This window comes from Trematomus bernacchii, unplaced genomic scaffold, assembly GCF_902827165.1.
Source record: "Trematomus bernacchii unplaced genomic scaffold, fTreBer1.1, whole genome shotgun sequence".
Lineage (NCBI taxonomy): Eukaryota > Metazoa > Chordata > Actinopteri > Perciformes > Nototheniidae > Trematomus > Trematomus bernacchii.
Window position 1 is genome coordinate 916,370 of NW_022987973.1, and position 24,347 is coordinate 940,716.

A 24,347-nucleotide genomic window follows, 5' to 3' on the forward strand; every position below is an offset into this window, starting at 1 on the left:
ATCCAGTAATACAATCACATGCAGTTCTGTACAGGCATCAAAGAACACACTTGAGTCAACACTGAGGTACAAGTAGCTCGGAACACATGTACTCAAGTTTACACGTGTGCACTCGCACGCACGCACGCACGCACGCACGCACGCACGCACGCACGCACGCACGCACACACACACACACACACACACACACACACACACACACACACACACACACACACACACACACACACACACAGCTGGCACCCTGTCAAGCTCTCTGGCAGTGGTTCAGTTGGTGTGTTTACATGAGGGCATCCTGCTGTGTAATGGCTATATGTGGCCGCGGCTAATCATCAACTATTCCTGCAAAAACTTGCAACGCAACAATCACTGCAAGTGTTTCTGAGATGAATCAAATGTTTTCTGCTACTATGGCCAGCCTCTGTGAACTGAACCTTTCTCCCAGCACAGTAGGAAAACACAGATGGCCAGTTTGTTGCCATGACCAACAGTTGGTGTGAAAGGGTTAGGGTAATCTTGCATAGTCTCCTCGAGCTTACAGTGGTTAAGGAAAGAAAGCTTGTTAAAAGATGTGGGATTGCTTGAAAACTTGATACAGTCTTGTTATTGGTTGCAAGTTTGAAAGTACCCAGGTTGAACATTTGTGGAGTTTAATATCTCAACAACTATTTGCTGTGTTGCCATGAGACTTCAGACATTCATGCCACCCTTTAAATAAATGATATGATCTCTTAACGTTTCTACTGGTGCTATTGTCAGGTCAGAATTGAACTTTGTCTGATGGTTCGGTTTATTTCCCTCAGCTGTGCTTTTTTTTCTTTGCTAATTAGCAAATGTTAGCGTGCCACCTGCTAAAATAGGATGGTATAATCATGTACTTATAACTGCTCAACATCTGCATGTTAGCATTGTCAATGAGAGTCGACAACCGCATTTAGCACATTACACCACTGTGCCTAAGTACAGCCTCACAGCTGCACTCTGCAGACTCTAAGCTTTGTTTACTTGAATTTCAGTGGACTGCAAGACAACATTTCATGGCTCATTTACATGGCTTGGTCCTAACTAGAGTAACCCAAAAGAAAGAGCATCAAAGACCAGGACTATCCTGTCTCTAATAGAAACACTTCCAGAATCACTTGGATTCAGAGCAGTAAACAATTTACGTGTAACCTCTAAGTAAGTAAGATCTAATCTTTCGGCAAAAGGCCTATGCAATCTGTTTAAACTATAACACAACAGTATCTCTGCTACCAGCAGCTTTTTTGAGATGCGTGAATCAGATTAGTCCTTCTTGCAAGTTATGTTTCTGTATGTAACACAGCTGGATAATCTTTACATGTGTTCATGCTGTGCAAATCTGGTGTGATGAATCAGTTCTGCGATTAGCCCCACATGAGGAAATATGTTACAGAACAACATAAAGAAAACACTAAGCATGACTGATAACAAACCACTTTATTCTATCTATTCCAATGTCTGGCCTTTTCTTTGGTACATTTCCTGGAGCACGTGTATGTATGGAAAGATTTACAGTCTTTATGTTGGCAATGTTAGTTTTTCTGCCACTTATATACTGTCTTTTCTAGCCTAGTTATATATCATCTGGGATTTGGAGTCTCCTTCTGTTACCTCCCTGCTTTCTTCCAGCCTCTTGTTGCTTTCTCTGTCTTCTTTCTCCGCGCTCTCCTTTCATCCACCCCCCACTCTCTACTCTTCAGTCAGAGCTGCAGGCAAGTGACTGGGACAACCAACCAGTTTTGTTCTCTTCTCCAGCAGCCTGTTGGGGTCAGAGGTCAGAGGCCCTCAGACAGCGCTCACTGCTGCCCCCTGGTGCTGGGTATTATCCACAGGAGGAGGCTTTTCCCATGCTGTGAATGTGTTGATGCTGTGAAAGTTGGAGCGCTGCCAAGACTCAACCTGGAGAGAGAAATAAGCTAGCCAAGCCTGATTAAATCCCCACATTTCTCCTAATCAGGACATTCAAGGGTATTTAAAAGGTCTGAACGAGTCTATAATTAAATTACAAAATGGAAAATGGTACCTTTTAAAATCCCTAAAATTGACTGATTCTCAACCTAATTATGCTGGTTTTAAAATAAACCAATTAAAATGAAGAATATCCAATAAAAGTTATATTTTAAACCACATTTTGAATGGGATAATTGGTCTCAATTAGGTTGAACACACAATTAATGTAGAACCCCTTCCATGACCACATTGGTTTTGCAGCCCATTTAATTGTATGTACTTGGTGTGTGTGTGTGTGTGTGTGTGGGTGTGTGTGGGTGGGTGTGTAATGTGGATTCTGATGGAAACAGAGCTGTCCAACAACTGTGGACCAAACCTTCAGAAAAATACTGTCTGTCTCATCTTGTGTGACCTACTTTAAACACTGTAGACCGTGTCCTACAGGTAGACAACATGACACACACAAGTCAGACCATTACAAATATGTCATTTCCTGGAACAGTCATTTAGAGATGGGCTCCTTTTTGTCTATCTGTTGGGAAATCAACAGCTCTGCGTTGATAGATACTGTACCCCCCTGACCTCTATCCCCTCTCTACCCCCCCAGGTCTGTCTAAGTTTCATCAGCAGCCATCGCCCCACACAGTGCCCGCTGGGGGGGCTGCTCGCTTCGAGTGCCAGATTGAGGGAGTACCCACACCTGTTATTACCTGGGAGAAAGACAAAGTGGCCGTCCCTGAGGAGACAAGGTGACCCTTTTATTTGTTTTTGTCCTTCACCTTCTTCCTTTTCCATATTCTCTGTGATCTCATTTTCTAACAACATATCAATGAATAACTGATGTGATTACTCAGGTTTGTTTCAATTAATTTGAGTGCATATTCATTTTGTTATTGTTTGTTTTACCTGATACTTTTCCCTTTGTGTGTTCACTCTTTAATATCTTACTGCTGTCCATTACATAATGACATTAAGTCATTTCAATGATTGATATGATAAATCATATGGGACATGACTTTCTAGTTAAATTCATTACTATAAAATGTAACGATCTATAGTTTACTAAAATGCTTAAACAGTTAAGTCTTAAGTGCTTATTTAATGCAAGCTGATCTCAGAGAATGTCATGTGAAGAATACTGTTGTATTAAACTATCGATGGCTGTGGCCCTCAACATTTGGTTTAAGGCAGTGCAGAAAAGACTATTCATTGCTCAAATATAAAACTGCAACAGTCAAAGTGTTTGCAGTTTGGTTAAATAAATGTTGTCTTTCACAAATGTCGAGAAAGGGAAGCAGACGACACACTTAAAGGTGGGGTAGGTAATTCACTTCAGAAACACTTTTTGTTTATTCCATGGAATGCTCTTAACATCCCGATAGCAATGAATACATTAAATGCTTTGACAATAAATACATAAAAAAATCTGTGGAAGCCGTGGCGCTGTAAAAAGCACGACCAATTATCTGAGCCGGCCCGGCTAAAATAACTGGATGGCCTACCTGCCTGTCAGCCTTCCATCTCGTGCACAAACTTATCTCGTGCCCTCATTGGTCATGTGCGCTTTCGTGTGTGTTGGAGGAGGGGCTCTGTAAGGAAGTCTGAAGGAAGAGGCAGATTTTTTCCGGTTGTGTACTTTCAAATTCTAGCGCACTCGAGCTGGTTTCTCCAAAATGACATACCCCACCTTTAAATGTGCTTGTTTATCTAGAAAATGTAGCTTTGAGTTTTTCTATGTATTCATTGCAACCCATGTGCTACATATATATGATTTTACACTGTAATATGTTCCTTTGGATTTTCAAGGTTATAAGGGGAAAGTCTCCTTGTATAATTGTCTTTCATCCCTCAATGCCACACTGACATTACTGGATGTATGAAGTTGACACTAATTCCAAAAGTGGTTGTTCTTTTTTGGAAACTTTATCCTTCATGACATAGTAGAGAAAGTATTTCAGAATCACCTGTTTGCACCATGAGAAACTGAGTTGCAACTTGTTTAATACTTTTGAGATTTTCAGCTTCCTTTTGTTTTAATTGAACATTTCGACCAAAGTGCTTCCCCCTGCTGTCTGTACCCAGCTGTGAATGTGACTTTGCTGCAGTCAGAAAACCTACAAATGTTCCATATACGCCCGTAATAAGTAGATTAATGAAACATACATGTACATGCACATATTTTAGAGGCGATTAGTTACTGTGTTCATCATTACCTCATCCTTTCTTTGTTTATTCCCCCTGGATCAGACTGTACTAAATTACAAGCGTCAGTGAAGGGGTCAGAGTGCAACAATTTTAAAAAGCACTTTAATTTAACCTTGGCAATTCAATGCAAGTTACGGATAATAGCAACAAAGAATGTACATGCAGCGAACTCTAATTTATTATCATGGAAGACTAATTGTGTGGGGTTTGACTGAAGTAGATAAAACATAAACTGTAACTGAACTATTTTCAAAGCAAACCTGTTGCCATTGGTGAAAAGACAGTTTTCAAACAACGGCAGCATTTAATAACGTGTTAGGTCAGCTCTTTGTTTCTTAGTAATACTAAGATACTAAATAAACGGGAGGCGTGTGGTGCAGTGGGTTGTGCGTAGGTGTTCGGATCAGGGGGTCACAGGTTCAAACCCCACTGCAGTCAGCATGTCGTTGTGTCCCTGGGCAAGACACTTCACCCCAAATGGCTCCTGTGGGGATTGGCCACAGTATTGAGTATGTAAATCGCTTTGGATAAAAGCGTCTAACAAGTAACGTGTAATGTAATGTCATGTAAATGCCTCTGATTCTTAGTTTTGCTGTTTCCATACTTTCTTTACTGACAGAATATCAAACTATATTGTCAAAATGTGATTTACAATTTTGCAAGGGCATTAGTGAAATTAAGTCTACATCATTTCAACTACTATCAGAAGAGCAACCTTGAGCTAAAATAACACTACCGGTACTCTAACAGTTAGAGAAGAGACATTTTCAAAATGTACTTCTGCTGCTCTGTCAGCAGAGTCTCATTTACACTTAACCATATTGACATTTCAGTGTGACTACCGGCTGCAGAGCCTTGGAATTTGTCTCCAGCCTTATTGCACAGGACTAAGTGCTAATGGCTGATTCAGCCCTACATGACCTGCAAACAGCTCGCTGCTTATGAGGTCTTATTGGTGGGATGTGCTTCTCCAACCTCAGGCGCTGTTAATGGCCTCTCACAAAGATGAGACAAGGAATGGCTGATAAATATCACCAGCTTTTTCTCTTTCTGTTCTCTCTCTTGCCTTTCTGCCGTCTCTTACTTTTCTCTTCACGATCATCCCCTTTACATTTCTATTTCTGCCACTCCTCTATCCCCATTTTCTCTCCACCAATCCTTGCTCCTTGTCTTCAGGTTTTTATCTCTACCTTTTCTTTGTTTGGTTTTTCCATCCATTGCCTCTCTATTCTCCCTCTCTTGTTTCTCACCACATCTCCACCCCCTCCCGTCTGAACAGACTACTACTGGTCACATCCTGGTGGGATTAATAGGCTGTGATAAAGACGATAAAGGCATCACATTGCCCGGTACCCTGGGGGCCTGTAGTCTGGAACATTGCCTCCATAAGAGAGGGACAAGTGGAGTAGAGAGTATTATTCAAGTAGAAATAGTAAATATGAATAGCACATATCATTATTTTACCCAAAAAGATACAAATATATTTTGGAGGGGGGCGTCTTTGTCCAGCTTTCATCTTTATATATATGTGTATTTCAATAACTTTTTATGTTGCATGACTTGTAATTGCAACCCCTTGTTGTAGTAATTGCACACAATAGCCTCTCTCCTGAATAAAGAAGGGTGGGGTCCTGTGAGGACCCAGCAGGATCCCTGCAGAGCTGATCACTGTGATGTGTTTTATGCTTCGGGGCACTAAGCCATTTGGTCAGTTGTTTTTCTTTTTGTCATTCACCTTCTTACTCTTTCTCACCGTGCCACCTCTCCTCTGTCATGCCCTGTGTACAACAGGTTCATTTCCCTTCTTAACGGGGTGCTTCATATACTGGAGGTGACCAAGGAGGATGAGGGTGCCTACCGCTGTGTCGCGTCCAATTCTGCCAGGAAGGACATCAGTCATGAAGCCAGGCTCACTGTCACCACAGGTGAGGCCTGTTGTAGAGCTTTAGTGTGTTTGAATAGGCAGCCAGGCCCCGCTGGGAGCTGCCAGCCAACCTCAAATAACCTAATGTGAGTTTTTAGGACTAGATGCTTGAAAATGATCTGTCTAGTGCTAAATAAATGGCACTTTCTCATCATGTGTTTTGATCAATGCACTGTTTACATTGTTTGTTTGAAACTATGGTGAAGAACCGTATCTAAAACTGAAAAAATAATAATTCTGGCAAATATTTTGAAATGGAAAGTTCCACATAACACTTTGTTGGTTGCGTTTTGAACCATTGTTGTATGACTTTATAAACAACATGCCTGTGCAAGCACACTTTAAACTTTCCCTCCTTAGCTGATTTGAATGGAAAAATAAGTAACAATAAGCAGATCAGGTCTTGTTTTAGTAGAGGACACATTATAATAGATTGCATTACAATAGAATACAGTGGCATTGTACTCGTAGACTCTTTTGTGAGGATTGTGATTCCTCTGAGTAGTCTAAGACTGTAGAAACTTCATCTATACATTGCAACACAATAGCTGATGCTGCACACATATCTGTGAATAGGGAACATATGGGTAAGTATCTAGACCAATTCCTCTATTCCTTTAGTTATAATACAACAGGAAATAGCGAGATATAATGGCTTTAATGTGAGGAAAAACTACCCTTTTCATAAAAGTCCAGCCTACATACATTTTACAGACCTTTGCGTTGTGTTCCCTATGCAATGCTTTTTCTATACATGTCCTTCTGATTTCTCATTAAAAGCATTTCTATGATGCAGAGCACTTGATGATGTTTTGTATGAAACGCTACTAAGTGCTGTGCCTTGTTCTTGCCTGTCCTTCAGACTTCATTTCCCTGAAACACAAAGATATCAAGAAAACAATATTGACAGACAGATGTTCTTTCAACGTATTCTCCCTTAAGCACCTGTCTCAATTATTTGAGCATCTTTTCATCCACATGATTCATTCTCCCTGTATGGAACAATGGAAAAAAAAAGTAATGTTTCAATTTAGTGACTCAATTTAAACTTGGCACATCCCAAGTTATGCGTTTCAAATACAAAGTTTATTAAGAAGTAAGCGCTTCTGGAAAATAAATATACGTATTTATGGAATAATCACTTTATTGTCTCCCAATAATGTTCATCTAAAACTGCATAACGGATCATTTTGTACCAGCCACAGCAAATTCTGTCTGTCTCACATTACAGAGCCTTTGTCTTTTTTTGCAATTTACTTAAATTAAATATAATACAAATGATATTTATTTTCAAGCCACTGACAAGAAAAAAAATCTTAACCTCAAAATGTCAATCATAGGCAACAAATAAAAGATACATGTTACAATGTGGAGTAATTATGCCCAAATCACTGAAACAAGAACAACATTAAATCCTGTTTACAGAATGAAGGAATATCTTTCAGGAAACATTTTTTTACCGTTATGACACAGTTAAAATCCTTCTTCCGCTGCTTGCATCATACAAGGACTTACATCAGTGGATTACAAAGTGCACTGAATCAGTGAGACTACAGTGAGGTGTGATTTGACCATTTAGGCAGCCCACATTAAAGCCATGTCGTATTATCTGCCTCTGCAGCTAGAGATCAATCAACTGTAATTGGCTCCTCTGCGGGAACCATCAGGATGTTTTGAGTCACAGCCTTTGTGTCTTTTAAAAAGAAAAAAGGAGAGAGATGACCTGATAAGGCCGAAGGAAGTGAATCAGATACCACGTTGTTCCAAGTTTTCAAAAGCCCCCTTCTTCATTTGTATTACTTTTCTCATGCCTGTATCTTCCTTTTAGTACAAACATACAATAGAAGGGAACATATCCTCTTTTCTTTTCGACAGGCGCTATACTCTAAAGATAGTCAAGATCTTTTTGGAAAATGAGTTAGGTAGATACAGTACATGTTAATGGCATATCCAACCTGTAAAGAGGGGGAGACTACTTAAATCTCTTGAGAGCCATTACAAGTAACGGATGTCAGATGTCTTACTTAATTCGCTTCCACTTCAGAGTTCTATGAATAGGACATCTCAACACCTATAGCCACGCTTTGACGGCATGCCGCTGAGGTGCTCCAGTCCACGTTCTTAACATATAATGTACTCCAGCTGCCTTAAACCTCCACTTTATAGTTTCACCTACCTCTTCCTCAGTTTCTACATGCTTACCCGTCATATCCACATAAGACCCCTATGGAGATGCACCCTGCAGTGCAGTCTTTTCAAAAGCAGACTGACCCACTTAAAGTCTGATGCATATCCAAGGATTGCTGTATGTAATCTTAATGAGTAATATATGGGGTGGCTGTGGCTGCGGCTCAGTGGATAGTGTGCTGGACTTCGATTCAGGGTATAGCAAGTTCGTGTCCCACTGCAGTCAGCATGTCGTTGTGTCCCTGGGCAAGACACTTCACCTCAAATTGCTCCTGTGGGGATTGTCCACAGTATTGAGTATGTTAGTCGCTTTGGATAAAAGCGTCTAACAAATGACATGTCATGTAATGTACTGTATATAACAGGTTTACAGAATGCCTGGCCGTGCTCTGGAGGTTATTAGCAATATGTGCTGCTGAAGTTCAGTCCTACCAAACAGCTGTACCTTGGGGAATGATATGCACTCAAAATAATAGTCTCTTTTTCCCTCATCCCATAAACAATATGCTTTCATTGGCATCCTTAGTCACTGAAGAGCAGAGAAGAGCCTCAGCTCTGTAATTGAGGTCCTTCTATTAACTGAGTTTAATGGTCAACCTTTTTCTCTCGAAAGACACTGTATATTGCATTCTCCTTTTCTCCCTCTCATCCTCATGTTCCAAGCCTTTCTGTGCTTTATCAGGTTTGTGTCAGGTGCCACTAAGTATCATCATGATTTCCTCTAACGATGTCTACCCTTTTGTTCAGGGTTTATTTACCAGTTTTGTACAATATGTCTACTGTCTGAGATATTTACTGCAACCTGTACATGAAATGAGATATATTCTCTTACATCAAAACCTCTCTGATAAAGATTTCCTATTCAGGTCTTATCCATTCACAACAACCACTTAGAATGGATGAAGCCTCAGATAGCAATCAGACAACTGCAGAGACTCTTGTTATAATGAAGTGACCTGCTGTGTGAGAAAGAAACACTGTCTCATGCAAATACTCACTAAGGAGTTACTGTAAACTCCTGCAAATGCATCTTCAAAAGCTCCTCTGTCTTCCGCCTCACTGAAACTCTAGCTGCTGATCTGGATTATCACCTCCAATTCCCTTTATAGTCCAAATAGTCCATTGGCGGCTTAATCAGTTATGTATCACAATTAGGTATTTGTATCATCTAAAATGAAGCCCCAATATTACTGCGTATCTCATGTGCATTGCTCGATAATAGGAAATGCAAATCATGACATGTTGGGTGTTAACAGAAACCACGTATGCATACTGCCATCCACTGGGCAAGGAATGCCCCTGTGTTAGTGAGTAGAATAAGAATTGTGAACCAGTATTGTCAGGGTGACAATCTTTGAATCGTTCATTACATTACATTACATTACATTTAGCTGATGCTTTTATCCAAAGCGACTTACAATAAGTGCATTCGACCAAGAAGATACAAACTTGAAGAAAACAGAATCATAAGTACATCAGGTTTCATAGAGCTAAAACATTTCAAGTGCTACTCAACTAGCTTTAGATAAGCCAGTCCTTTATTAGTATATAAATGCTTTGTTAGTAATTGTATTGCTCGAAGTGGAGTCGAAAGAGATGAGTTTTCAGTCTGCGCCGGAAGATGTGTAGGCTTTCTGCTGTCCTGATGTCAATGGGGAGCTCATTCCACCATTTTGGAGCCAGGATCATAGAATTATCATTCATTATCAAAGTGTTGTTGAGAAATCCATTTCTTAGTACCGTTGTTACACCTAAGAGGGCCTGGAAGTCTCTACATGCTGGGGTTATACAAGGAATAGTTAGAAAAAACTAAAATGGCAATTATGTTGGATAGCTGTTGCCCCATAATAAGGCATCATTTCCATTTGTTCACTCCTTTGGTGAAGGATGAAAAAAAAAAAACTGATTCTGAAGTTGGGACCAGGCTGATAGCATCGATCATTCTGTCAGGTACAATCACAATCATATCTAATTGAGCGGCAGGAGGTAGAGGGGGTCATCAACCAATTGGAAGGTTGATGGAGGGAGGCTGTCGCGCAGTGGACTAGTGCGTTGGTGTTCGGATCAGGGGAGCACAGGTTCAAACCCCACTGCAGTCAGCATGTCGTTGTGTCCCTGTCCCTGTAATGTGATGTAATTAATTCCTATAGCTACTACAGTCAATATGTCGAACTGTTGGCCAAAATACTGATCCCTGAAGTGACAGCAGTGTGTGGATGTTTGTTAATGTTTATCCTGATGAGGTGGTTGCCTCTGCCTCTGTAAAAATGTGGGTGGATGCCGACTTATGAATGTAAATGCACTTTGAGTGGTTACATAGACTAGAAAGGTCTTATCTAAATGTGGTCAATTTCATTTTTACTGCTACACAACACCAAAGTAAACATTTATATTTTTGTTCTAGGCTCTACTGAAGCTCTGAACGGAGTTGCGATTGTTGCCCCGCCTCAGAATGCATCGGTGGTGCTGGGCCGCCCCGCTGTGATGGAGTGTATGGCACAAGGCCAGCCGAAGCCTCTGGTGTCCTGGAGCAGACAAGGTAACGCTGGCAAATGCTCTTACTCGCTTTTTTTCCCCTCTGGGGTTCCCATCCTGTTTGTTTTTCTTATTTTACGGCATCTGTCGCACTTCCATTATCTGTGCCTCGCTCTCTGGCTATAAGTCTCTCACACACAAAGAAAAAACATCAAGGCGTCAGGACACAGATTTGTGTATCCTGTGGCTGCAAAGTTGTTGTTTTATTGATGATCGCTGTCTCCTTCTCAACTAGTCCTGTGTTTTTCTACTGTTTTGTGCGCTGAGCCATGCTTTACAGGAGGTGATTTGTCATGTTAATTAATTCATACCTGCTGCTTCTACACACAGACACACAGTCTTGGTGGGAATGATGTCAAGTTAAACTCTTGGATTCCTTTGTGATGTGATTTGGCAAAATGTCTGACATTTTTTGTTCAGTGCTGCATCTGATTTATTTTTTCCTCATTTAACATTTCACTACATATCATTTTCTGTATTGCGTTCAACAACAGCACAAAATGGCGGACAGACTAAATAGAGGTCTATATAGTGTATAGTGAACGGTTTTACACACAGCCTGGGAGTGTGCCAATGCAGACACCTCAGTGAACCCGAGTAAAATGTCACAGAGCCACCTGTTGGTCAACTTGTGGGATTACAGGTCAAATCCTCTGCTCCACAAGTGCTGCCTCTCTTTCTTCTTTGCTGTTTCTCAGGCAACTGAAAGCCTGGAAATTGATCTCCACTTTCCTCTGTGTCTAATTCCTGTTCTTTTTCATCTTAATGATCTGAGAATGTCCTGTCGTTCTTTGTTACTTTCTTCTTTGATCAGATGGAAAGCCCATTTCTACTGATGTGGTTGTGCTCGCAACGAACCTGGTGATTAGGGACACGAGGCGTCACCATGCCGGCGTCTACGTCTGCCGGGCCAACAAGCCCAAGACCAGAGAATTTGTCATTGCTGCTGCTGAGCTGCATGTGCCTGGTAGGAGACGTGTTGCCATTACTGTATATAATGACATAGTAGAGGTTTCTGTGGACCCTTAAGACACCGAGTAATTGAAGTTCTGATGCTACTATTACTAAAAACGATTTTTATTTAAATGTAAATATTATCTTAAAATAATTTCCCTTTATTTTATAAAAGGCATATCTAAATCTTTGTGTCGTCCCTTTTACATTAAAGTGCACATAATCAGTGTCTCCTGTAAGTAAGAGCTTTGTTTCCTACTTCCAAAAGCCCCTCCAGTGATCCTCCAGCCCCCAGAGACAGTGTCCCTCTCCAGGGGAAACACAGCCAGATTTGTGTGCAACAGCTCAGGGGAACCTCCACCGGTGTTGCACTGGCTTAAGGACGGTCATCCCATTAAGTCTTTCAGACGGGTGAAGACCCAAAGCCCTGGGGTCCTGCTCATCAACCAGCTGGCCCTGGAGGACGAGGGCTACTACCAGTGCATAGCAGACAACGGGCTTGGCACAGCCTGCGCAACTGCCAAGTTGACGGTCATTGTGAGGGAAGGTCTGCCAAGCCCACCGCGCCACCTCTCTGCTATGCCCTACTCCAGCACAACGGCCCTGCTCACCTGGGAGAAACCCGAGTACAACGCAGACCAAATCATCGGCTACTCTGTGCACTGCCAACGCGCCGCAGGTGTGTCCCGATTTGTATGTGTAGCTATACAGTTAGCGTGCCCAAACATCCTGAAATAAAGCATTTGGGTAACACTTTATATTAAGGTTCACTTATTCACCATGTTAATTAACATATTACATGACATTACATTTTCATTTAGCTGACGCTTTTATCCAAAGCGACTTACAATGACCAATTACAGGGACATTCTCCCTGGAGTAACTAAGGACTAAGTGCCTTACTCAAGGGCACACTAGTGGTGGCGTTCCTGGCGGGATTTGAACTCACATCCTTCCGATCTTCAGCCCACCTCACTATCCATTAGACCACCATTATCCCCACTATTTGTTATGAACAAGACTTCACTTTAAAATAGGGAACATATTCTGAGTTACTGCTGCCTTATTAGGCCCATATTGCTGGGAGAATATGGTCATGTAGAATAAGGCATTAATAAGTGTTTTATAAGGACTAATAAAGAGCCAATATACCGCTAATACGTATGTAAATTAACAACTAGTTGATGGTGAATATGTGTACCTTAATATAAAGTGTTACCAGCATTTGATTATTGTCGTCCTTTTCAGGGTCAGATAATGTGGAGTACCAGTTTGCGATGAACAACGACACCACAGAGTATCACGTCCAAGAGCTTCTGCCCCACACTGCCTACACTTTCTTTGTGGTGGCTTACTCTCCCATGGGGGCCAGTCGCCCCTCCCTGCCTGTTACAGTGGAGATGCTGGAGGACGGTTAGTAACTTAAATAATACACAGCCTTGGATGCTTCATAGACTCACAGGGCAAAATCAATAGAATGCCAACATTTAAACTCTTAATTTAGTGTCATTTCATGTAGTTGTTACAAAAGTAGTAATCACTAGAGACTCAAATGAGAATTGTTCCAATCAACACGATCCACTCCTTGAACAATTTAAACACTTATTTGTTGAGTTTAGTTGTAGATATAGTGTGTTTGTGTGGATCTATAGGATATACCTTGAATGAGCATCATCTAACAGTTCATTATGTCATTTTGTTTCCTCCTGCAGTGCCCAGTGCCCCTCCTCAGCTGTCTATAGCCAGCACCTCCCCCACAGACATCAGGCTGATGTGGCATCCACTGTCCTCGCAGTACAGTCGAGGAGCTGTGACCCGCTACCGCATCGAGTACAGCACTGTGGATCAGGGTGAGTAACCCCTGCTGGACAACACATTGACCTAAACAGCCAGTGAAAGCACAATTTAGTGAGTATAATTCAGGATATGTACACATTCTGCTTTCTCCATTAACTGTTATTCATTGAAAAAGACAGCCTAGTTAATTTTTGTGTGTGTTATTATTATAAATATTGCAGCTTTCTCGAAAACTTCTAATCCAAACAACTTCCCACTGCGCTTTCTTTGATACTGAGAAATAGTTCTGTCCCCCTGCAGTGTGCAGTGGAGTGTACACATCAGTCAGGTGCAGGGGCAAAAGCTCACATGTCCATTAATACTCTTTACTCAGCATGCTGTTAAGTGGTGATAGTTGAAGTCCTCTCTCAATAAATAATGCATATAATGCATTACTAATAAATACATTCAATATATCTCAAGAGCTCACAATTAAGATTGCACTTCCTTGGGTCCTAAGCAGTACACCTGTCAAGTGTGAAGTTGATCAGAGGAATAGTTGAGTAGGAAATTGAGGGACATACATATATGCTGAAAAGAACATGAACTCTACATGATTTGTTGAACTATGTATTGCAAAACGGCACATATTAATGCTTTTTTTTTTTAAAGAAAGTCTTGTAGATACATATGTAAGTGTGTATTGTGTGTTCCCGCAGTGGACTCAGTGTTCTCAATGGAAGTGGGGGGGAATGAGACTCAGTTCACTCTGAGAGAGCTGCAGCCCAAACAGGCCTACAGACTGAGGATAGCAGCGGGGACGGTCGTTGGCTTTGGGCTCCCCTCTGAGTGGGCCCAGCACCAAACATTAGCCCACTACAACCACAGCAACCAAAGCATGGGTAAGGAAAACGCCAGTGGTTCATTCCCTAAAAATCCTGTTTTATTTTACTTAGGGATCCCACAGGTGTTTTAGTATAATTGTTGTATGAGATGAGACTTTAAAAACTGTATTTCATATGGGGAAAATAACAAACATAAAACTTAACAGCACCGGTGAAACATATCTCATTAATAAATCATTCCACAATTGATTACAATGCACGACAGCAAAATAATGTCATTAGATTGCTTGTTTACTTGTCAAATTGTACATTTTAGTTTCACATTTTCACATTTTCCCCCGGATAATTTGAACCTAGACTTCAGTGACTCTACTCCCTCTTAGTTTGGGAACCACTGATCTGAACTTAAATACGCCTAAGATATATCTAAAGTGTACGTCTGATGGTCAGTAATATTATAATCATTTGGGATTCTCAGTCATGCTATTTTTTCTTCCTTTTTCAAACGTTTTCAGTGATCTTTGCCCCCACTGAGCTGAAAGTCAAAGTCAGAGAGAACACACTGAATGTGACATGGCATCCGTCGCCCAATCACACTCTGATCTCCGGTTACAAGCTGTCCTGTCGAGAGGTGGAGGCTGACGAGGCAGCCAACGGAGACAGGACGACACAGACTCACACCATCAGGCTCCGTAAGAAAGCCCGGTATCATCTCCTCACTGGGCTGGGTAAGTTGTTGAAGTTGTCAGCTTTTTTTCACACTAGCTTTTGGACAGCTTCATTCAACTCTGAGCTTTTTGACCGGTGTCCTTATATCATTTTTAACTCCGCTTTCATAAGCATTCTCACTTTTGAAAAATAAGGATCAAAAGTAGACAGATGCCTCATGAAAATAAATGAATAATTCAGCATCTCATTTAAAGGTATTTGATTGCAGATTCTATCTTAGTTGCCATTTGCAGTATATCAAACCACCAATTGAATAACTTCATTAAGATAAGATCTAGGGCAACTTGTCTACACTTAAAGATCTTGTCTTTCTAGCAGGCGGCTTTACTCCTATAATATGAATAAAGCTGGCTGAATAACATGTTTTTTCTGTTGACATTTTTGTATTTCTCTTTCTTGATGTTGCTGTATGTGTTTGCCAGTCCCTGACCGGCAGTATGAGGTGAGAGTTTGGGCATTCAACAAGCAGATAGATGGAGCGGCTGCTATGTGGAATGGAAGGACAGAGAAAGCCCCCGACAGAAGTAAGATTTATCTTCCTGCATTTGCGCATTCATACATAAATGAATGAATGAATGAGTGATAGATACCCTCAATCACTTTTATGGGATAATAAATAATGACAAATTACATCAAGGCAAGTAATGTGTATGTGTGTGTTAAAGCATCGTTGCCGCCCATGCGCCCCCCTCCATTGCCCCCAAGCAGCATCCAAGCCATGGCCAACAGCTCCACCTCCATCTGGCTGCGCTGGGAGAAGCCGCGGTTCAGCAACGTGCGCATCATCAACTACACGGTGCGCTGCAGCCCGGCGGGAACCACCAACGCCTCCCTGGTCTCATATTACACGAGGTGAGGAACTGGAAGGAACAACAGAAACTAAATCACTGTCTGAATGGTTAAGAGAAAGTAGCTTGGGATATCTCAACAACAATTGAACAAATCAAATCAAATGTTAACAGTCTTTGTGTTTGAACAGGTCTTCAGTTATGATACAAACCTAAGATGTGAGGAAACACCAATATTTACCATAACTGTCTTTCTTAAAACACATATGGTCATTCTGTCTTTATTTAGAAGTTACTTTTCTTATTTTTTCCAGTTTGACTACAATACAATGCTTCACTTTTTATTAAATGGACATGAATTCTATTGCATCTTTCTAGTCTTCCAACCCCCCTAATTCAATTCAGAAACACATTCATGGTGTCAAGTGCTCATCATTTAATGTCATACTCATTCACACACTCTAACACACCAACAGCTATGCCTTTGGGAGACATGTGGGGTTCAGTAAGTTGCCCAAGGACATTTTCACTGGCAAGATTGGAGGAGCCTCGGAGCAAACCATTCAGGTCACCTAATAATGTCTTGTTCAGGGTTTGTTTCAAATAACTTCTGACGATGAACAAAATACCAAACTAAGGGAATCAAAACGGCAGCCCACAAAACAGTAAATGACGTCTTTTGACTACGTTCACTTCTTATATACAGTGTACCCAATACATTTTTCTCGAAAGGGTACTATTATCTCTTGAGTAGCTCCGATATTAAAGCTATTTTTGACAGTAATCAAAATGGAGCACATACTATTGTCCTTGCATCGATTTTACCCTCTACACTTAAACTGGTACTACTACTCTATGTAAGGAAAAATACCATATATCCTCTTATCAATCTTTGTATGCCATATTTATTCAACACAATTATTTATCACAGCATACAGAAAATACATATTGTAGCAAACAAGTTGCACAAACTAACAAGACTAAATTGATCAGTTCAGTTATTTTTCTCCATCTAACAAAATCCAAAATGTATACCACACACTCTGGACTCTCTGTGTTTGTGTGTTGCAGCTCTGCTCAAGAGATACTGCTCGGGGCGCTGAGGCCCTTCACCCGTTATGAGCTGGCGGTGCAGTCTAATGGAGTGGACGTAGTAGGACCCTTCAGCGGCACAGTGGAGGAGTCCACCCTGTCTGACCGTGAGTCTCTGCTGCAATTCACTTGGATTTGGATTTGGTTTGAGACCCAATCTGAAGATTTTGCTGTGATACTTTGTGGGCTATAAAATATGCTTGTTTATCAGGTTTACACTAACAATACCTACTGTTACTTACTGTATACATGTATATATTTCGTTGCATTTACTATGGAAATAATTAAGAAAACTCAATCAAGTGTGCACTTCAAATCTTTTCTTACTGACGTGATATTGATGAATGAAAACACTCCTGGCTCATACAACCTTTGCAGTGCCCTTGAGCTGTGCCAAAAAGTGTGTTAGAGTTTTGTTGTAGTGGGAAGATACACTACTATTTGTATATGTGTGGGACGGTTTCTGGAAGAGGATGCAGGGTCAGTGAGTTGTTCTGTTTGTGTTTGATAAAAAGATATTACCTCATGTCGCTTATAAATAATTTATTTCATCTTGTCCTTCAGCTGCACATTTGTGCTTCCAGAATCTTTTTCTGAATAGCTGCACTTGCTAACCTTGCTGTGTGCAGATAGCAAGGTGAAGTAGTTGAACTTTTGCTTCCTGTGGATAATCTAATATATACATGTGCATGCAGGTGAGTGTTCTCACTCATGCAGATCAGAGTGTTGGTTGGCCAGTTGCCAGTGGACATGGGTATTAGTAGTTGGCATTTGTGGCTGATAACTGGCAGGAATAAAACAACCAGGTGTAGCAGTGGCTCTCATGTTGCCAAGTTAGTGTGGAGAGTGTTGAGTGGTGTCCTTTTAATGACATTATTACACCCATGACATTAGTCACCCTTCACGCTCTCCACTGCCATGTATCGTCACCTGAGCCCCGGCCTATTCTCCCTTTGCCTGACCCCTCTCTCCTGTACCCAGGTGGCGGGGACACAAAGACGCAGATGGTTCTCACACAGCATGTCAAATCCCCCACCAAGACAATATACATTCCACAGCTGTGAGGCCTCATCTCTGATCTCTAATTACTGACCCAGTCCTCCGCTCTCCTTCAGGGCCCTCCACTCCTCCTGAGGAGCTGCAGCTGAGCGCTCTGGACTCGTCCTCGGTGCTGGCCAGCTGGCGCCCTCCGCTGGAGCCGAACGGTATCATCATCAGCTACAGCATCCTGTTCAGTGGCAACCTCAGCCAGCCGGATCACTTATGGGAAGACCTCTCTCAGGAGGGTGAGTGTTGTCTGGGAGGTCTCAACAAACTGCACTTTAAACTGTTAATTTGTAAACCTCACCTTATCATATATATTCAGACTAAGTGCAACTAACCACTTTATTTTTATAATCTTGTTTAATATTTATTAGTATTGCATGCCTGAGTGAAACAGCATGCTTTACGATGGACTTGCCCTTGACAATCTCTTCCTGTCTGTCTCTCTCTGTCTCTCTCTCTCTGTCTCTCTCAGGGAGCATTACCAGTGTGGAGGTCCAGGGTTTGTCCAGTGGCACACTTTACTTTTTCAAACTGGGAGCAGCCACTGAAATGGGGTCAGGGCCTTATTCCCCTGTAAAGGATGTCAACACCCCCCTTCAGAAATATGGTACGTGGCAAATAGAATATAAGTGACAGTAATCATGTTATTATGGTTATTGTAGTAGTAGTGGTACTGTAGTAGTAGTAGGACATTTTGTTGTTGAATAAGTCATATTTTAGTAAAGAGAGGGTACATTCGTGAATAGATATTGGCAAAAGAAAGAGGGAAAAAGAGGAAGGTTGCAGTCTCAGTGACAGAAGGGTTTAGGGATGCAAAATACGTAAAGTGTATATATGCGATATTAGTGCACCAGAATAAATAAACTAAATAAATGTGAGTTTCCTTCAATGAGGGGGCAAGCAAGTTTAGTTGTCAACTTTTAAACTTTAAAAACGCCAGACTAATGTTGAAATCTGCTATGTAGCTTCAGTCGAACGCTTCAACCTACACTACACGCCATGTTGATTGTACAATGCTGTATGGAAGGCCACTCTTCAATCTTATAAACAGGGAAAAGGGTTGTAAAGGGACGGACTTATCGGTACTTACATGCATTTCTTGCATGCGTAGCCGACCCAGCGAACACAAACAAAGAAGAGAAGCTGGCGTTCTTTTCAGCTCAGGACACCATTCATCCAGTTTATCGCTTCGATTTTTAAGATCGGCATTTAAGCAACTTTAATACCACCTTTTTTTACAATACAACACTGGACACTGTATATTTTATCTGTATCTGTATTCCCCCAAAATGTAAATCAAGTTTTTAAAATTGCACCACCTTCTGGAAATGTCAAATCATGTCAAATTCAGATAGATGATGTTTTGAGTAACATAATTCAGTGCAATATATTATATGGTAAAAATTAACTTTTCTGTAATTGTTCTATTTCCAATAAGTGTTCAATTGCTTCTTAGTTTATTAGGAGGGAAATAGTACAGGCCTGTTGCTTCCATAAGCATAACTTTCACATTGATTCTCATACCCATTACCTGATCAAGTTAGATGCCACCTATCACAGTGCGCTGAGATTTGTTACAAACTGTAAAGCACTTACTCATCACTGTACCCTGTATGCCAGGGCAAGTCTGCCATCACTTACTGTTCGGCGACTCAGTCATTGATACATGTTCATTTATAAAGCCATGCTGGGTAAACTACCACCTTACATCTGCTCACTGATATCACAGAGAGTCGCAAGTAGCTATTGCCTAAGATCCCAGGATGTGTTTTTATTACATGTACCAAGTGCTAGGACTGTTTTAGGCACAAAAACGTTTATGTGTGCAGCTCCTCTAGCTTGGAACACTATGCAAAACATATTGAAAATCAGCATTTTGGTTCCCCTGCATCATTTTAAAGCACATATGGATGAATTGATATGTGATACTCCTGGTACCTGTCTTTGTAAATAAGTTGTAAATTGTACCCCTGTCATTATGTTGTATGTGTCCTTTTTGTTTTCTGTTACATGTGTAACCTATGTGCGGCAGGTCTCCCTTGTAAAAGAGATCGTTGATGTCAATGGGATTTTTAACCTGGATAAATAAAGGCTACAAAAAATACACACACAGCCTCTCCTGTTAAAGTCCTGTAATTTGTCCCCTGTGAAAGTTTAGCTCGGCTTTAACTCTGTTATTTTGCTTTTTGTCTTATCTGGTACATTTTTGAGGAGAATATTAAGTGTGGATAACAAAGGGGCGGCCTCGTCAGCGACACCCAAGGGAGATCTTTGAATTACTGTTCACTGTGCCCGGGATAATTGCTGTAAAAAGCACTTTCTTCTCTTTCATATCACTTTTTGTTTAAGCATGCAATCTCATTATACACTTTCTAATTCCATCAGTCAGCATTTTAGCTTAACTTGTAATCATTAAATGCCCCTTTTGTCTTCAAACAGAGGGAGTTGTTGAAATTGTCCAAGATGAGCTTGTAAACTCAATTAAATCGGTATACATTGAAGCTTGAATATACAAGCATTTAGTTACCTACAATATATACACAACTAAGAACAATATTGTTGTGTACACGCTGTCCACAAGCTTGTTTTTCTCACACATACATGACTTTGTTTTATTTTCTTTGCCAGCCATGGAGTGCATAATGGATGGGAATTAATTTTTTTAAAGAATCATATATCTTAAATATCTGAACATACAACTTTTCTGATGCAAAAAGCAGCAAGAGTGCTTTGTCATTGTATTGCAATGTTAAAATTAATAATACAAAGTAACAGGTTTATTTTGTCCACATAGGCAGCAGTGTTGCTAGTATGCAGTGTGAATGGGAGTGAGGTGGCTGGTGGGTGGGTGGGTGAGAGCTCCAGCCATCTGTTTCCTCTCCTCTCTGTGTCCACACTGCCAAAGAAACCCAGCATACATGAATATCAATGAAGGCCTGTTGTCCCTAGTTGAATGTTGCCTCATCTCTCTCCACTACTGTAACTTTATCTTATATTAAGGAATCAATATGCAGCGCCTCTTCACAGCAGGCCTGAGCCAAGCTCTATTTCAAACTAGAGATGCTATAATAACTCTTAGTATTCTCCTAATATGAAGTTTTAGATATGAGCCAAAATAGCTACTGGCAACAGATCACATATGAGAATATGGCTTATATTTCTGGGACCAGCAACATTTCTGCCAACTCTGAGTGTGTGTTGCCCTGGTCCTTGTTTACTTTAATTCTTACCTGTTTTGTCCTTCTATCTCATATTGTTTGATATTTGAACAGAGCTGGACATCCATGCAGTGACAGGCATCATAGTCGGTGTGTGTCTGGGACTGATATGCATCCTCCTCTGCATGTGTTTCAGCTTTCGTAATGGCAAATCCAGGTAATGTAACTCTACAGTGTCAGTATTTGTACAGTACCGATGCAGTATATATGTTGTATTTCAAACAAAAATATATATATAATATATATAATGAAGTACATTTACTTTACACCACTACCATGCACCTGTATTAACCTGCAGTCCTCTATAATGTCTAACTGCTATACCATCCCTCTCATCTCTGATCCAAATAGAGAGGTGTCTGGGGGCCTGGACTCCACAGCTGTGACCCTTCAGTACAGACGAGGAGGATGCCCCCTTCCTACCAGCGTGCCAGAGTGCAGCGATAGCCACGAGCTGGAGACCCTGATGCCCTCAGGCAGCCAAGAGTCTGGTCAGGCGCTAGAAGAGGCCCCCGAGGAGCAGAGCCTGATGGCAAGTGCTAATCCAGGGGAGGGGGAGGATAACCCTGCACCTGAACCCAAGGTCAAAACCTGCTGGGGAGGAGCTTTCCTCCAGATTGGCCTTGTACACTCTTTTATTCTTTTTTTTAAAACTGTTGGTAGAGGGTTAACGTTGTAATTCTGGTGCATTTTCTGTCTTGCAGACTGCGTGGAATGGCTCTGTGAGTCATGACTGGGCCAACAGGATCACTAGATACAGAGACACCATAACAGAAGACTCTCCATCGCTCATAAATGGAGCTCTCAGCATGGTAATTACTGATAATAGCACAGTAAATGAGTAGTAGTTAATGAAATGACTTATCTATTTTAGCAAGCAACCAACAAGCCACCTCAGCTGTAGCATCTATGGATCAAATGGCATTTCTTATTAACGTTTTCCTGAAGACCACAAGCCTTAGTTACAGCTTCTATGCTTTTCAAGTATTCGGTTCTTGCACGGCACGTTCAATGCAGTTTATCATGATAGGGATTGGGTCAGACTTAACAAGTTAACAAAAGTAGGGTTATCGTTTATTTCTGACTGCTGAGAACACGGTTTATAAACAAAAATACAAACTCTTTCAAGGTTTCTTAAATATGCAATGCATGGATAACTGTAACCATGTCCTATATAAAATGTCAGAAAACATAATGCTACCTCAGTTAACAATGCTATGGTTTCATCCACAAATCCAAAAAAGAGCAGGACAGATGTATTACTATACCATAAGAGATTATAGAAGTAGAGTAGAGTAGATAAACACTATCGTTAGTGAAAGGGGAAATATATACAGCATTTACGTACAACATGTAACAATAATTGGGCTATTGCTGAAAGGGGGAGGGGTTTAGCAAGCAGTCTATTTTGCTCATTGCTTTTATCCATCAGAAATCTTTATCAGACTGTGTACAAAGGAATAGCTATATTTGACCGTTCACTTTATATTAACTTCCCCAAACAACATTGAATCCTTGAGTAACCTGGGTACAGTATATCAACTTGTATAAAATCCTAACTATCACTGATATTGTTTTGTTGCAGGACTTAGAAGATCGTCTGTGTTCATCCATGTGCAGTAACCAGGTGGAGGCAGAAGTCATTGTTCATTCAGAGCTCTCAGACCCAGAGGAGGAGGGCAGCAAAAGGGAGAGGGATTCAAACACCACCAGAGGACCCTCATTATCAGAGGACAGATATTCCCCTGTGAGTCAGCCGAGCCCACTGGGAGAGGGGGACACACTCGAAAAACTATCACTCGCCCAGAGCCCCTCGAGTCTTTCCTTGATAAAGTTGGTGGCTAATCACAATGGGGAGCTACAAGGCATGGGGGACCAGCCGAGCGCAGACATAGAGCCACAGCAGGAAGTGAGGCTGACCAATGGCTTCCACTCCCCAAAGACGGTGCGTTCTGTGCTGAGGTCAGAACACCTGGAGAACGGGGACTCAAGACACTGCCACCCGGCTCCAGGAAAGGTCATCTCTACCGGGCTGTCCCCTGCCCCCTTTGTCAGCTCCGGCCTTGTCCACTCTACCTCAGTAGCACATAGTTATCTGTGCCCGTAGCATCTGCATGTAGGGCATCGGCCCTTACACACACATACAGACAGCAGACTGATTTTCTTTCTTTTACGTACCCAGGAAGAATCCCTAAGGATTATTTTTATGCACCTCATTATTGGATTCCTTTCTCTTCCGTGCAAAGATTGTATAGGTACTTTGAATCCATTGTTTGTGTATATACAGCATACAGTATATTTTTAGTGGTAGAGTACTGTATATGGGTATGCATTGTCTAGCATTGCAACCATATTTTCCTCTGGCTTTTTTTCCTGTCTTTAGGAAAGGAAGATTTAACTTAAGCAGAAGGAAGTGGACTGAAGGAGGCTATTCCCACTGTGTCACACGTTGCTTTGTTCCACTAAGGAATGAGAAAGCCTGCAATGTTCTGTAAGAGAGAGGGACAGGCGATCAACGTGGATGGGAGGATGTGAAACGCAGGCTCGATAAGTCTCCTGGGCTCCGTCGTGTGGATGCTTTACCGTGGCACCGAGGGAAAAGCCTCAAAGAATATCGGCACACTCATTCTGAGAGTGCAGAACACCTGTGTCTCTCTCCAGCCTCCTGCTGTCTCAGGGTCCACACACACATACATAGAAAGTTAAATTACAGCTGATTCCATGGTATTACACATAAGCTTAAACAGTCACTCATACACACACTTTTTCTGACTGGAGTGTGGGGGTCTCAGGTGCCTAATTATTGTAGGTGCGTTTATAACCTCTGTATATTTCTATAGATGCTTCTATTCAGTACACAACACCTGTCATTGTGAAGAACAAAAAGACAATACAAATGTACAAAGATGGAGTATACACATTTGCTACACATGAAGTATTCTTTTCCATAATGCCATATATTCACGTGGTGTAACTTTGTAAACCAGAGAGACTCAGTTGAAAAGTAAAAAGTATTTTTGTTGCTGTATTTGGTGGATATCTCATTATGGAATAATTGACATGTTCACATTGGTAC

General features: G+C 41.3%; 1 protein-coding gene across 1 annotated transcript in view; it reads left to right on the plus strand.

Annotated features, from left to right (window-relative positions):
• igdcc4 (immunoglobulin superfamily, DCC subclass, member 4) overlaps positions 1–23,531 on the plus strand; it is a 46,829-nt gene extending 23,298 nt beyond the window's left edge. The window contains exons 3-20 of the mRNA XM_034116779.1: positions 2,579–2,720; positions 5,968–6,101; positions 10,692–10,826; positions 11,637–11,789; positions 12,045–12,455; positions 13,025–13,189; positions 13,489–13,626; positions 14,272–14,454; positions 14,913–15,125; positions 15,549–15,650; positions 15,792–15,978; positions 16,986–17,113; positions 18,122–18,292; positions 18,526–18,660; positions 21,326–21,428; positions 21,623–21,854; positions 21,976–22,104; positions 22,857–23,531. Coding sequence (XP_033972670.1) covers positions 2,579–2,720; positions 5,968–6,101; positions 10,692–10,826; positions 11,637–11,789; positions 12,045–12,455; positions 13,025–13,189; positions 13,489–13,626; positions 14,272–14,454; positions 14,913–15,125; positions 15,549–15,650; positions 15,792–15,978; positions 16,986–17,113; positions 18,122–18,292; positions 18,526–18,660; positions 21,326–21,428; positions 21,623–21,854; positions 21,976–22,104; positions 22,857–23,378 — 3,383 coding nt within the window. The 3' untranslated portion in view covers positions 23,379–23,531. The remainder of the gene's footprint in view (positions 1–2,578; positions 2,721–5,967; positions 6,102–10,691; positions 10,827–11,636; positions 11,790–12,044; positions 12,456–13,024; positions 13,190–13,488; positions 13,627–14,271; positions 14,455–14,912; positions 15,126–15,548; positions 15,651–15,791; positions 15,979–16,985; positions 17,114–18,121; positions 18,293–18,525; positions 18,661–21,325; positions 21,429–21,622; positions 21,855–21,975; positions 22,105–22,856) is intronic.
• Positions 23,532–24,347: the final 816 nt, after the last annotated feature.